The sequence below is a fragment of the Schistocerca cancellata genome, chromosome 1, assembly GCF_023864275.1.
Source record: "Schistocerca cancellata isolate TAMUIC-IGC-003103 chromosome 1, iqSchCanc2.1, whole genome shotgun sequence".
Lineage (NCBI taxonomy): Eukaryota > Metazoa > Arthropoda > Insecta > Orthoptera > Acrididae > Schistocerca > Schistocerca cancellata.
The window spans coordinates 1041472393-1041488920 of NC_064626.1; the positions used below are offsets into that span (position 1 = coordinate 1041472393).

General features: G+C 39.9%; 1 protein-coding gene across 1 annotated transcript in view; it reads right to left on the reverse strand.

The window, feature by feature from the left end:
* Window positions 1–1461: 1461 nt before the first annotated feature.
* The window catches only part of LOC126090056 (titin-like), an 89102-nt gene continuing 74035 nt past the window's right edge, over window positions 1462–16528 (reverse strand). The window contains exon 3 of the mRNA XM_049906957.1: window positions 1462–3851. Within this exon, the coding sequence (XP_049762914.1) occupies window positions 3372–3851 (480 nt within the window). The 3' untranslated portion in view covers window positions 1462–3371. The remainder of the gene's footprint in view (window positions 3852–16528) is intronic.

Below are 16528 nucleotides of genomic sequence, written 5' to 3' on the forward strand. Positions count from 1 at the left end.
TCTTGTCTGTTGGGTGTGATAGCTATACTTGTATCATTGGCAAAAAGTACCAGCTTTGCATCTTCATGAATATAGAATGGCAATTCATTAATATATATTAAGAACAGCAGAGGACCCAAGACCGAACTTTGCGGCAACCCATTCTTGATTGTTCCCCTGTTTGAGAAAACACCAATTTTTTGCATATTATGTGAACTGCTTATTTCAACTGCACTCTTCCAGTTAGGTATGATTTAAACCATTTGAGCGCTGTCCCGTTCATACCACAGTACTTGAGCTTATCTAGAAGTATTCCATGATTTACACAATCAAAAGCATTTGAGAGATCACAAAAAATCCCAATGGGAGACTTCCAGTTACTCAGAGTATTTAATATTTCATTAGTGAAAGTATATATAGCATTTTCCATTGAAGCACCTTTCTGGAAACCAAACTGACATTTTGTTAAAACTTTATTTTTACAAAGGAGTGAAGCTACTGTACAATACATTACTTTTTCAAGAATTTTGGATAAGGCAGTCAGAAGAGACAATGGGCGGTAGTTGTTGACATTAGACGTATCCCCTTTTTTATGCAGTGGTTTAACAATGGCATACTTCAGTCTATCAGGGAAAATACCCTGCTTCAGAAAGATATTACTAAGAATCCCACTCATCTCTTGGAAACGAGCTTTTATTATCCTGCTGGAAATGCCATCAATTCCATGTGAGCTTTTATTCTTGAGGGAGTTTATTATCTTCCTAATTTCAGAAGGGGAGGTAAGGCCTCTTCCATTAACTGCCTTGTTGCTTCTAATGAACATGTATCTCCACTATATTCACAAAGAAGTACAGATTTCAATTCTGATTCCTCTTGTGGACCAAGTACATGTTAAAAATTTTTCCTTGTGTAGATTACGTGGAAATGATATATCTTGTCTACATTTATTATCTGTCAGTCATCACCATGAGAATACTGACAAGATTTCATGATGGACAGAGATGAAAATGAAAAACGATAATATGGCACTGTTGGCCGGGAAGCCCCATTCGGGGGAGTTCAGCTGCCGTTATTAAGTCCTTTTTAGCTGACGCCACTTTGGTGACTTGGAGGTCAATGATGATGGACATGCAACACCTAGTCCCCTGCCGGGAATCAAACTCAGGCTCCTTGCATGGTAGGCAGAAACGCTACCGCTGCGCTATGGAGGCGGACATGGACAGAAATAGAAAAGACAGACAGCATACTGAAAAGAGATACTTCTTTGAAAGACTGTTGATGTTTTTTGCTGACAACATGCAATGTCTTAGTTTTAGAAATTTGATTATAGCTTTGAAAAGAAACAGGGTTGGCTTTGATTTCAGGACAGTACTCATGTATCTGACATACTGTATCATCACAACTCTGTAATGCACAGTTTTCATCAAATTTCTTACAGAAATAAAAATAAGAGAATTAATAAAACACACACACAAAAACAAATTATAAATTAGAAACATATATTTTATTTAAAATTACTTTTCTGTATAAACAAATCACAATGGAAAATACATGTACATATACCTCTTTAATTTACAAGCTATTCACAGACCCAGAATATTCTATGGAACTACGTAAGCAGTCTCACTGGGCAACAGCTGTCCACAGCACAAGACCAGAACATTCTCTCTTATGTTGCACATTCACTCTGTTTTCATGTTTTTACCAGTTCACATGACTTCAGCCAAAAATATTTAGAAAAGCAATTGTAATGCCTCATCATAAGAGTAATTACAATGAAAGTTTTTTATAAAACTAACAGTCAATAAAAGGAACATTACCTTTAACTAAGTGTTTTGTGCTGAATTTTTACAAAACAAAATTTATAAGACACTTCCTATCATCTCAACTGAAGGTAAATTTAATTTGTAACACTGGGACGTAATTTCACTTTTAACATGGAATGAACAGAAAAAAACTGATTTCTCCAGATTTTTGCATCCACATGTCAGTATTGTACCTGAATAGAAAATAAAAACATTGCTAATGCACATATTATAGCAGTACAGGGCATTAATAGAAAACAGTTTCACTGTTTAATGCCGTGTTAACATTCTGGCACTCTTTTGTTGGTCAAGTGTCCAGAAAACACTGTATTCTGAAACATATTTGTCACATCTTAATGCTATACACACAAATTTTGAAGAAACATTTATCATTTCTTTGTTGTGTCACATGATATATCGCAGCATGTGTATCTTTGCCGGAAGATTAATCAGCAAATAAGTCTTAGTTCATAATATTTCTATAAATGCCGATGACTTGGATCACAAATGGTCTAGTCATTCTGTTATTATGAAAATGTTCTGTTGTAGCAATCTTTCAGTCAATCATGTCTCACTGTTTTAAGTGACCAGCTTCATTTCCCTTCTTTATAAAACAATAAATAAATTATGCACTTTTTCAATGTCTGGTAATTATTATCATCAGTCTGAAACTTATCATTCTAGCATTCATTATGAACACTACAGTATCTACATACAATTTAGAATATAGTTGGTCCAAAGTTCTTTCTCATAATTTTTATAGAAAAATAGGCCCCATTTTTTTTTCTCATTTTCTTATATTCACTAGGTACCTTCTCAACTATAGACTTGAGAATACTTTATAGGAGACCTGTATGAATATAAATAAAGAAAGGATGGCTATCAAAAGACTTCATTGTCTAACTTACAGATTTTTGTGCCTTGTCAGCCAAACATATGTACCATACAGGTGAGTGAATCCAGCAGCAGTAATAGTATTCATAAACCAAACATTCAAGTCATATGTCAAAAACTAAAAATACTGAGAACATCAGTAATTAATTAACTGATGCAGGGCAACTTTCTGTTATAAACGAGTTTACTGCAAAAGAGGAATATAACAATACATACGATGCAGAAATGAAATTAATTTCCTGCAGCAGTTTTTGATATGGTGAAGAGCTACTGTCTTGAATCTTTTGGGGTCAAATAATAATTTTAGCCCTAATTCAATTTACAGAGTAGAAAACAACTGAAATCAAGAAAAGCTCTTAGGAGGAAGAATGAGAAACAATGAGAACCCTAGTTCCAGTAACACAAGAGACTGTGCACAGATGTCTCCTCTGAACCACTGAACTGGAATATTCACAGAAATTTTAGTCACATGATGTCCCTCATTCACTGAGGCAGCAAGTTAGGTGGCAGGGGAAATCATCTGTGAGACGTTGCAATCCCAACACAAAGGGATCACACAAGTCCTGTCATAGCATCCATCAGCAGCTCCTGTTGGTGCTATGAGACAGAAGGTGGCACAAGATGATGGCGACGGTGTCTCGATGTGGAAGCAGTCCGGCCACCAGAAGGTGGTCGTCTGGAGGATCGAGGCTGCTATACGACACCGCTGGCTGTACTAGGGCCTTGATTCACCACAAACACTGGCTTCTTGGGCACCGAGTCGGGGTCCTCACGCGCCACCACTTTGACGCGGCCAGAACTGGGCGACACAGGTGGAGCAAATGAGGATAGCCCGTTGACAGGTGATGTGGCAGCGCCATTGGCAGTTGGTTGCTGCTGTTGTGGCTGTGCCACAACCTCACCAGGCAGCCCATCAGAGGAGTACATGTTAGGTGGGCCATCCACTGCTGTCTCTGGAAGCCTGGAGAGCACCCGCCGCTTCTCAGGCACTGGTGGCGTGTGGCCTTTGGCATCACCGTCTGCTGGAACTGTGTCAGAGGCTGCTGCGGGACTCTTCTTAGGTGAAGGAGGATGCACTGGTATGCGCTCCTTCTCACCTCCGTTCAGTGTCTCATAGATGTGAGTTTTCGGTTCCAGGAGTGGTTTCTCAGCAACTGTCTCATCTCCGTCATCCTGTTCGGGGGAAAAAATAACATTACAATAATCACAGTCATGGAGAGTTAGAAAAAAACATACAGCTGCTGATAAATATGAAAACAACGCATACAATTGTGTATTTCATTAATTGTCGCTTACTCACAAGTGTGTGATAAGTTAACCCAGTTTAACTGTTCCGCCAAGTCTCTTTATTCTATAGAGTATGAACTTTGTGGTTTGAAATAGATACGATTATATTGGTCTGTTCCATACATAGAATGCCACAAATGTGATTGGTGAACTATTTCACATCACATGGACAGTACAGAAGTATGTTCTGGGGCAGACTTTGCATTTGATTCACATGTTTCTGATAGAGCACTATGCTATAGGTTAGGTTTCAGAGTTTGACCTGACCTACCAAAATTCTTCTGCATTACAAAGGAGGACATTCCAGAGGGAGAAAAGTTTTCCTGCTTGTTAGATGTGTCACACTTCCTTGAAATATATTTTTAATAAGTCTTGAATGCAGAACTAAATCTCACATAAGGCACTGAGATCATTGAATTAAGAGCACAGATGTATGTAGGTACTCATTTCATAGTACGCCATCTTGATGTGGTAGTGATGAAGTAAGCTACTGGCAATGGTGGTGTAGAGACGAAGCACACTATGTATAAAGCTGTCTTGTTGAATTGTGGACTTGGGATTATCAAGTAACAACACATGTTCAAAAACATTGTGATCTACTGTGTTTGGGAACCACTTAGCATGGTCAAATTGTTGTACAAAACCAATCCCTACAGGAACTGTGAAATTATTTTATGTGCTCTTGTCTTTAACATGGTATTGATGTCTGGGAGAAAGTGTAACAACCTGCCTCCTCTGTGGTCACAATCCCAGCAGATCAACGTCTTCTCTTCGCTGTTGTCAGTCACAATGTTTCGGTTTGTCTAGTTGTTGTTTGTTGTGGTCTTCAGTCCTGAGACCGGTTTGATGCAGCTCTCCATGCTACTCTATCCTGTGCAAGCTGCTTTATCTCCCAGTACCTACTGCAACCTACATCCTTCTGAATCTGCTTGGTGTATTCATCTCTTGGTCTCCCTCTACGATTTTTACCCTCCACGCTGCCCTCCAATACTAAATTGGTGATCCCTTGATGCCTCAGAACATGTCCTACCAACCACTCCCTTCTTCTAGTCAAGTTGTGCCACAAACTTCACTTCTCTCCAATCCTATTCAACACCTCCTTATTAGTTATGTGATCTACCCATCTAATCTTCAGTATTCATCTGTAGCACAACATTTCGAAAGCTTCTATTCTCTTCTTGTCTAAACTATTTATTGTCCATGTTTCACTCCCATACATGGCTACACTCCATACCAATACTTTCAGAAACGACTTCCTGACACTTAAATCTATACTCGATGTTAGCAAATTTCTCTTCTTCAGAAACGCTTTCCTTGCCATTGCCAGTCTACATTTTATATCCTCTCTACTTCGACCATCATCAGTTATTTTGATCCCCAAATAGCAAAACTCCTTTACTACTTTAAGTGTCTCATTTCCTAATCTAATACCCTCAACATCACCTGACTTAATTTGACTACATTCTATTACCCTCATTTTGCTTTGATTGATGTTCATCTTATATCCTCCCTTCAAGACACTATCCATTCCGTTCAACTGCTCTTCCAAGTCCTTTGCTGTCTCTGACAGAATTACAATGTCATCGGCGAACCTCAAGTTTTTATTTCTTCTCCATGGATTTTAATACCATTTCCGAATTTTTCTTTTGTTTCCTTTACTGCTTGCTCAATATACAGATTGAATAACATCGGGGAGAGGCTACAACCCTGTCTCACTCCCTTCCCAACCACTGCTTCCCTTTCAAGCCCCTCAATTCTTATAACTGCCATTTGGTTTCTATACAAATTGTAAATAGCCAGTCGCTCCTTATATTTTACCCCTGCCACCTTCAGTATTTGAAAGAGAGTATTGTCAAAAGCTTTCTCTAAGTCTACAAATGCTAGAATCGTAGCTTTGCCTTTCCTTAATCTAGCTTCTAAGATAAGCCGTAGGGACTGTATTGCCTCACGTGTTCCGATATTTCTACGGAATCTAAACTGATCTTCCCCAAGGTTGGCTTCTACTAGTTTTTCCATTCGTATGTGAAAATTCGTGTTAGTATTTTGTAGCCGTGACTTATTAAACTGATAGTTCGGTAATTTTTACATCTGTCAACACCTGCTTTCTTTGGGATTGGAATTATTATATTCTTCTTGAAGTCTGAGGGTATTTCGCCTGTCTCATACATCTTGCTCACCAGATGGTAGAGTTTTGTCAGGACTGGCTCTCCCAAGGCCGTCAGAAGTTCTAATGGAATGTTGTCTATTCCCGGGGCCTTGTTTCGACTCAGGTCTTTCAGTGCTGTGTCAAACTCTTCACGCAGTACCATATCTCCCATTTCATCTTCATCTACATCCTCTTCCATTTCCATAATATTGTCCTCAAGTACATCGCCCTTGTATAGACCCTCTATATACTCCTTCCACCTTTCTGCTTTCCCTTCTTTGCTTAGAACTGGGTTTCCATCTGAGCTCTTGATATTCATACAAGTGGCTCTCTTTTCTCCAAAGGTCTCTTTAACTTTCCTGTAGGCAGTATCTATCTTACCCTAGTGAGATAAGTCTCTACATCCTTACATTTGTCCTCCATCCTTACATTTGTCCTCTAGCCATCCCTGCTTAGCCATTTTGCACCTCCTGTCGATCTCATTTTTGAGACGTTTGTATTCCTTTTTGCTTGCTTCATTTACTGCATTTTTAATTTTTTTTCATCAATTAAATTCAATATTTCGTCTGTTACCCAAGGATTTCTACTAGCCCTCGTCTTTTTACCTACTTGATCCTCTGCTGCCTTTACTTCTTCATCCCTCAGAGCTACCCATTCTTCTTCTACTGTATTTCTTTCCCCCATCCCTGCCATTTGTTCCCTTACACTCTCCCTGAAACTCTGTACAACCTCTGGTTTAGTCAGTTTATCCAGGTCCCATCTCCTTAAGTTCCCACCTTTTTGCAATTTCAAAAAATGGTTCAAATGGCTCTGAGCACTATGGGACTTAACTTCTAAGGTCATCAATCCCCTAGAACTTAGAACTACTTAAACCTAACTAACCTAAGGACATCACACACATCCATGCCCGAGGCAGGATTCGAACCTGCGACCGTAGCGGCCGCGCGGTTCCAGACTGTAGCGCCTTTAACCGCTTGGCCACCACGGCCGGCCTTTTGCAGTTTCTTCAGTTTTAATCTACAGTTCATAACCAATAGATTGTGGTCAGAGTCCACATCTGCCCCTGGAAATGTCCTACAATTTAAAACCTGGTACCTAAATCTCTGTCTTAGCATTATATAATCTATCTGATACCCTCTAGTATCTCCAGGATTCTTCCATGTATACAACATTCTTTTATGATTCTTGAACCAAGTGTTAGCTATGATTAAGTTGTGCTCTGTGCAAAATTCTACCAGGCAGCTTCCTCTTTCATTTCTTACCCCCAATCCATATTCACCTACTACGTTTCCTTCTCCCCCTTTTCCTACTACCAAATTCCAGTCACCCATAGCTATTAAATTTTCGTCTCCCTTCACTATCTGAATAATTTCTTTTATTTCATCATACATTTCTTCAATTTCTTCGTCACTGCAGAGCTAGTTGGCATATGAACTTGTACTACTGTAGTAGGCGTGGGCTTTGTGTCTATCTTGGCCACAATAATGCGTTCACTATGCTGTTTGTAGTAGCTTACCCGCATTCCTATTTTCCTATTCATTATTAAACCTACTCCTGCATTACCCCTATTTGACTTTGTATTTATAGCCCTGACCAAAAGTCTTGTTCCTCCTGCCACTGAACTTCACTAATTCCCACTATATCTAACTTTAACCTATCCATTTACCTTTTTAAATTTTCTAACCTACCTGCCCGATTAAGGGATCTGGCATTCCACGCTCCGATCCGTAGAACGCCAGTTTTCTTTCTCCTGATAACGACGTCCTCTTGAGTAGTCCCCGCTCGGAGATCCGAATGGGGGACTATTTTACCTCCGGAATATTTTACCCAAGAGGACGTCATCATCATTTTGTCTAGTTAAAGAATATTAAACGAAAGTGTAACCAGCTGCAGATGCTCTGGAAATTATTTGCCATAATTAGTTTAAGGCCACAGATCATTATCAAATGGTTAAACCATGGGCATCCACAGAAATTTATCCAGAAGAGGGCAAAGTTCTAAAATTTCCAGTTTTGCTGTATTGGTATCAGATTTCGTGAATTTGAGAACTTATACAGCCCAATGAAGTATATTTAACAAACATTACACTAAAAATTTTGTACCGTAAACGATGGATGAGTATCCACTGACTGATTTTAATATCAAAATAATAAACATGTTTGATTAATATAGTCTGTGAACATATTTTATGTTGGTAGCATGACTATGACTTCCATCATTTTGATGAAACAATCCACATGACTTAATGCATGGCTATTCAACAATTTATCCGCATGAAATATTTTAATTCCTATACTGATAACGCTATATTGTCACAAAAATTAAAAATGTTAAACAGAAAGCAAAATCAGAACGATGGAGAAAATCCTGTTGGATAGCAATGGAAAGTTATCAGGCACTACTGTCAAATTAATACTACTTCAAGTGGAAAAGCAGAAAAAACCGCAGTACTTCCCATTGTGCTTGGCAACGGTAATCAACGATATAATGGGGATCGCAGTCAGTAATTGCTAGAAATGCAAGAGAATTTAGAAATAAAATCTACAGCCCCAGATTCCAGGAAAGTGCAAGTACCCCACAGAACACCAAATTATGAGAAGTGCTACGCCCACGTTACGATACGGAAACAGAGAAGACAGTAGCGCACCTTAGTGGCCTGGCAGTGACCTTCGAATACGGTAAAATATAGCCCGGATATCCGTATTCTTGCTTCGCGAAATACGACTCAGATGATAATATTTTTCATTTATGCTTTACACGGATGGTCTGGTGGTGAAGAGTGTACCTGGAAACGTGTTTATTACCTTGCTTAGTAGTATTCGAGAAATCTCAATCCAAAACCAATATTAACTTCTCGTAGCTGCAGTTCATAGTCATGTAAAATTTTGTAAATGACACTGCGGTCACACCTTTTGACTGCAAAATTATTTATTTACAATATCCAATATTGCAATCCCGACAATGCGGCCAGTATCAAGAGGAAATAACTGCTCTTCAGCACTTGTCAAAACCTGAAAATCATCTGACATGACGTGACACGAAAGCTGGTTTCATCGTACAGTGTTTCTTATTACGAAACGTCCTTCTTGTACTGGACTGTTTCAGTTGTATAGTAAATAAGCTGCTAGTATTCTGCTTAATTTTTGTTCGCATTCATAATACTGGGTGGGGTAAATGATTCCATTCTTGTCCCATGTTTGATATGAAACAAACCGGTTCAAATGGCTCTGAGCACTATGGGACTTAACTTCTAAAGTCATCAGTCCCCTAGAACTTAGAACTACTTAAACCTAACTAACCTAAGGACATCACACACACCCATGCCCGAGGCAAGATTCGAACCTGCGACCGTGGCAGTCGCGCGGTTCCAGACTGTAGCGCCTAGAATCGCTCGGCCACCTCGGCCGGCAAACAAACTGGTTTTATCGCATGGTATTCTTTGCTTGTCTTTGTTTCTGATTACGAATCCGTGTGCGAACTGCTTGATTTGCATGCATTGTTAGTACTCTACGATATTTTTGTTGGTATCCTTTTTCATATTTTGTTGCATTTACTGCAGACCTCCAAGTTTTGATTGGAGACGATGGTTCTATACACCGATCCACCAACACTGGATATGTCATCACAGCTGAGCGCTCATAACATTACTGAATACTCATTGGCTGTCGGAGAATGTGTGACGTAGGTACACAGAACGAGACTAAAAACACGAATGCCATCGTTCGTGACTCCAACTATAGTATAGTGATTTCCGTTAAAATGTATTGTTTGTAGTATCTGTTAATAAAATGTGAACGAATTTGGATAACTACTGTTGCATTTTTGGTCTTTGCAAGGAAGAATGTTCTATTCGCTAACAAGGAATAGTGTACTTGAACTGCTCACGAGTAGCCTAACTCACAACAGTGCTAGTGGTTTTGATACAAAGCAGAGCAACGGCAACGATAAACAAAGTAAACATTGCTTTATATCTACAACAGTTGCCAAAGCTGACATTTCGTCACAAAGGAATCCAAGTAATATCGCAGAACGATAAAGAACCGGCAGATAAAACATTAGCATTTCTGTGAGGCAGTGGTGTTGTATAGGCTCGACTGAGTGGACAATGTACATGAGGAACACAATGATGACGCAACATGCTTAACAAATGAGAATGATATTCAACAAGTGTCGAACCATGTAGTTCATCATCCTTGTCCGACAGGGAGCCACAAATCTCGTCTCTAGCGACGCGTTGTAAAAGATCAATCATCGTCCAGCTAACAGGTACTAAACATAAAAACGTACATGGAAGATCATCCGCAGCATAGTAAAAAAAAAAAAAGTATGAACAGATTTCGAATAACTCCGCATCAATATGACAGTGAAAAACTATGGTTATTCAAGCGAGGATAAGGTGCATTAATTGCGAAACCTGGTGTTTGCGCGCTTCAAGGATGCTCGATACAATTTACATGATGTGGATGATAATGACCTGCTACTGTATGTACATCAAATTTCGCGCGACTTAGATTACAATGATTTCGAGCGAAGCACTAGATGGTTGCATAACTTCAAACAGTGCTACAGAATTGAAAGACGTAAGATGCACACAGCACACTGCGGAATCAGCGCGATAATTTGTAAATTATATAAACGAACCTATCCCATCGTTCAGTAAGGAAATTGTTTTCAACTCTGACCAATAGGGATTTGAAGAGGAAATGCGTATGAAAGGAACCCTGGAAATTAGAGGCACCAAGAGAGTTATATCAAGATCAACTAACATCAATGCCTTAACAGATTCGTATACAATTATGCGGACTGTTAACCTGGTTGGCAAATTGGCTAGAAAGTTATTTATTGTGCTATGCGAACATGATGTACTCTGCACCCTACGATTCTGTCTCGTGTGCGTGATCTTGCAAGGGCAACAGGGAATTATTTACGTCACAGCAAGCAAGAGTGGCAAAATGGGCGTAACTGCTACTATGGTATGAGAAATGCTTTCACCCAATAGTGATCAATGAGACGGCGAAATACCCTCAGACATAGCTGCACAACAGCAACAGTTTCACGTAATAAAATTATACAGCCGACCAGTTGCAATGCAACTGGTCGGCTGTTTATAATTTTATTAATGTAATAATTCCAATACCAAAGAAAGCTGGTGTTGACAGATGTGAATATTACCGAACTGTTGTTGTTGTTGTGGTCTTCAGTCCTGAGACTGGTTTGATGCAGCTCTCCATGCTACTCTATCCTGTGCAAGCTTCTTCATCTCCCAGTACCTACTGCAACCTACATCCTTCTGAATCTGCTTAGTGTATTCATCTCTTGGTCTCCCCCTACGATTTTTACCCTCCACGCTGCCCTCCAATACTAAATTGGTGATCCCTTGATGCCTCAGAACATGTCCTACCAACCGATCCCTTCTTCTGGTCAAGTTGTGCCACAAACTTCTCTTCTCCCCAATCCTATTCAATACCTCCTCATTAGTTACGTGATCTACCCATCTAATCTTCAGCATTCTTCTGTAGCACCACATTTCAAAAGCTTCTATTCTCTTCTTGTCCAAACTATTTACCGTCCATGTTACACTTCCATACATGGCTACACTTCATACAAATACTTTCAGAAATGACTTCCTGACACTTAAATCTATACTCGATGTTAACAAATTTCTCTTCCTCAGAAACGCTTTCCTTGCCATTGCCAGTCTACATTTTATATCCTCTCTACTTCGACCATCATCAGTTATTTTGCTCCCCAAATAGCAAAACTCCTTTACTACTTTAAGTGTCTCATTTCCTAATCTAATACCCTCAACATCACCCGACTTAATTCGACTACATTCCATTATCCTCGTTTTGCTTTTGTTGATGTTCATCTTATATCCCCCTTCAAGACACCATCCATTCCGTTCAACTGCTCTTCCAAGTCCTTTGCTGTTGTTGTTGTTGTTGTGGTCTTCAGTCCTGAGACTGGTTTGATGCAGCTCTCCATGCTACTCTATCCTGTGCAAGCTTCTTCATCTCCCAGTATCTACTGCAACCTACATCCTTCTGAATCTGCTTCGTGTATTCATCTCTTGGTCTCCCTCTACGATTTTTACCCTCCACACTGCCCTCCAATGCTAAATTTGTGATCCCTTGATGCCTCAAAACATGTCCTACCAACCGATCCCTTCTTCTAGTCAAGTTGTGCCACAAACTTCTCTTCTCCCCAATCCTATTCAATACCTCCTCATTAGTTACGTGATCTACCCATCTAATCTTCAGCATTCTTCTGTAGCACCACATTTCAAAAGCTTCTATTCTCTTCTTGTCCAAACTATTTACCGTCCATGTTACACTTCCATACATGGCTACACTTCATACAAATACTTTCAGAAATGACTTCCTGACACTTAAATCTATACTCGATGTTAACAAATTTCTCTTCCTCAGAAACGCTTTCCTTGCCATTGCCAGTCTACATTTTATATCCTCTCTACTTCGACCATCATCGGTTATTTTACTCCCTAAATAGCAAAACTCCTTTACTACTTTAAGTGTCTCATTTCCTAATCTAATTCCCTCAGCATCACCCGACTTAATTTGACTACATTTCATTATCCTCGTTTTGCTTTTGTTGATGTTCATCTTATATCCTCCTATCAAGACACTGTCCATTCCGTTCAACTGCTCTTCCAAGTCCTTTGCTGTCTCTGACAGAATTACAATGTCATCGGCGAACCTCAAAGTTTTTACTTCTTCTCCATGAATTTTAATACCTACTCCGAATTTTTCTTTTGTTTCCTTTACTGCTTGCTCAATATACAGATTGAATAACATCGGGGAGAGGCTACAACCCTGTCTTACTCCTTTCCCAACCACTGCTTCCCTTTCATGCCCCTCGACTCTTATAACTGCCATCTGGTTTCTGTACAAACTGTAAATAGCCTTTCGCTCCCTGTACTTTACCCCTGCCACCTTTAGAATTTGAAAGAGAGTATTCCAGTCAACATTGTCAAAAGCTTTCTCTAAGTCTACAAATGCTAGAGACGTACGTTTGCCTTTCCTTAATCTTTCTTCTAAGATAAGTCGTAAGGTCAGTATTGCCTCACGTGTTCCAGTATTTCTACGGAATCCAAACTGATCTTCCCCGAGGTCGGCTTCTACTAGTTATTCCATTCGTCTGTAAAGAATTCGTGTCAGTACTTTGCAGCTGTGGCTTATTAAACTGATTGTTCGGTAATTTTCACATCTGTCAACACCTGCTTTCTTTGGGATTGGAATTATTATATTCTTCTTGAAGTCTGAGGGTATTTCGCCTGTTTCATACATCTTGCTCACCAGATGGTAGAGTTTTGTCAGGACTGGCTCTCCCAAGGCCGTCAGTAGTTCCAATGGAATGTTGTCTACTCCGGGGGCCTTGTCTCGACTCAGGTCTTTCAGTGCTCTGTCAAACTCTTCACGCAGTATCGTATCTCCCATTTCATCTTCATCTACATCCTCTTCCATTTCCATAATATTGTCCTCAAGTGCATCGCCCTTGTATAGACCCTCTATATACTCCTTCCACCTTTCTGCTTTCCCTTCTTTGCTTAGAACTGGGTTTCCATCTGAGCTCTTGATGTTCATACAAGTGGTTCTCTTATCTCCAAAGGTCTCTTTAATTTTCCTGTAGGCAGTATCTATCTTACCCCTAGTGAGATAAGCCTCTACATCTTTACATTTGTCCTCTAGCCATCCCTGCTTAGCCATTTTGCACTTCCTGTCGATCTCATTTTTGAGACGTTTGTATTCCTTTTTGCCTGCTTCATTTACTACATTTTTATATTTTCTCCTTTCATCAATTAAATTCAATATTTCTTCTGTTACCCAAGGATTTCTACTAGCCCTCTTCTTTTTACCTACTTGATCCTCTGCTGCCTTCACTACTTCATCCCTCAAAGCTACCCATTCTTCTTCTACTGTATTTCTTTCCCCCATTCCTGTCAATTGCTCCCTTATGCTCTCCCTGAAACTCTGTACAACCTCTGATTCTTTCAGTTTATCCAGGTCCCATCTCCTTAAATTCCCACCTGTTTGCAGTTTCTTCAGTTTTAATCTACAGGTCATAACCAATAGATTGTGGTCAGAGTCCATATCTGCCCCTGGAAATATCTTACAATTTAAAACCTGGTTCCTAAATCTCTGTCTTACCATTATATAATCCATATGATACATTTTAGTATCTCCATGGTTCTTCCATGTATACAACCTTCTTATTTGATTCTTGAACCAAGTGTTAGCTATGATTAAGTTGTGCTCTGTGCAAAATTCTACCAGGCGGCTTACTCTTTCATTTCTTCCCCCCAATCCATATTCACCTACTACGTTTCCTTCTCTCCCTTTTCCTACACTCGAATTCCAGTCACCCATGACTATTAAATTTTCATCTCCCTTCACTATCTGAATAATTTCTTTTATTTCATCATACATTTCTTCAAATTCTTCGTCATCTGCAGAGCTAGTTGGCATATAAACTTGTACTACTGTAGTAGGTGTGGGCTTCGTATCTATCTTGGCCACAATAATGCGTTCACTATGCCGTTTGTAGTAGCTTACCCGCATTCCTATTTTCCTATTCATTATTAAACCTACTCCTGCATTACCCCTATTTGACTTTGTATTTATAACCCTGTATTCGCCTGACCAAAAGTCTTGTTCCTCCTGCCACCAAACTTCACTAATTCCCACTATATCTAACTTTAACCTATCCATTTCCCTTTTTAAATTTTCTAACCTACCTGCCCGATTAAGGGATCTGACATTCCACGCTCCGATCCGTAGAACGCCGGTTTTCTTTCTCCTGACAACGACATCCTCTTGAGTAGTCCCCGCCCGGAGATCCTTATGGGGGACTATTTTACCTCCGGAATATTTTACCCAAGAGGACGCCATCATCATTTAATCATACAGTAAAGCTGCATGCCCTCGGGAAAAATCACGGCCGTAGTTTCCCCTTGCTTTCAGCCGTTCGCAGTACCAGCACAGCAAGGCCGTTTTGGTTATTGTTACAAGGCCAGATCACTCAATCATCCAGACTGTTGCCCTTGCTACTACTGAAAAGGCTGCTGCCCCTCTTCAGGAACCACACGTTTGTCTGGCCTCTCAACAGATACCCCTCCGTTGTGGTTGTACCTACGGTACGGCTATCTGTATCGCTGAGGCACGCAAGCCTCCCCACCAACGGCAAGGTCCATGGTTCATGGGGGTTACCGAACTATCAGTTTAATAAGTCACAGCTGCAAAATACTAACGCGAATTCTTCACAGACGAATGGAAAAACTGGTAGAAGACGACCTCGGGGAAGATCAGTTTGGATTCCGTAGGAATATTGGAATACGTGAGGGAATGCTGTCTCTACGACTTATCTTAGAAGAAAGATTAAGGAAAGATAAACCTACGTTTCTAGCATTTGTAGACTTAGAGAAAGCTTTTGACAATGCTGACTGGAATACTCTCTTTCAAATTCTAAAGGTGGCAGGGGTAAAATACAGAGATCGAAAGGCTTTTTACAATTTGTACAGAAACCAGATGGCAGTTATAAGAGTCGAGGGGCAAGAAAGGGAAGCAGTGGTTGGGAAGGGAGTGAGACAGGGCTGTAGTTTCACCCTGATGTTATTCAATCTGTATAGTGAGCAAGCAGTAAAGGAGACAAAAGAAAAATTCGGAATAGGTATTAAAATCCATGGAGAAGAAATAAAAACTTTGAGGTTCGCCGATGACATTATAATTCTGTCAGAGACAGCAAAGGACTTGGAAGAGAAGTTGAACACAATGGACAGTGTCTTGAAAGGAGGATATAAGCTGAACATCAACAAAAGCAAAACGAGGATAATGGAATGTAGCCGAATTAAGTCGGGTGATGCTGAGGGAATTAGATTAGGAAATGAGAGTCTGCTATTTGGGGATCAAAATAACTGATAATGGTCGAAATAGAGAGGATATAAAATGTAGACTGGCAATGACAAGGAAAGCGTTTCTGAAGAAGAGGAATTTGTTAACATCGAGTATAGATTTAAGTGTCAGGAAGTCGTTTCTGAAAGTATTTGTATGGAGTGTAGCCATGTATGGAAGTGAAACGTGGACGATAAATAGTTTGGACAAGAAGAGAATAGAAGCTTTCGAAATGTGGTGCTACAGAAGAATGCTGAAGATTAGATGGGTAGATCACATAACTAATGAGGAGGTATTGAATAGGATTGGGAAGAAGATGTGTTTGTGGCACAACGTGACTAGAAGAAGGGATTGGTTGGTAGGACATGTTCTGAAGCATCAAGGGATCACGAATTTAGTATTGGAGGACAGCTTGGAGGGAAAAAATCGTAGAGGGAGACCAAGAGATGAATACACTAAGCAGATTCAGAAGGATGTAGATTGCAGTAAGTACTTAGAGATGAAGCTTG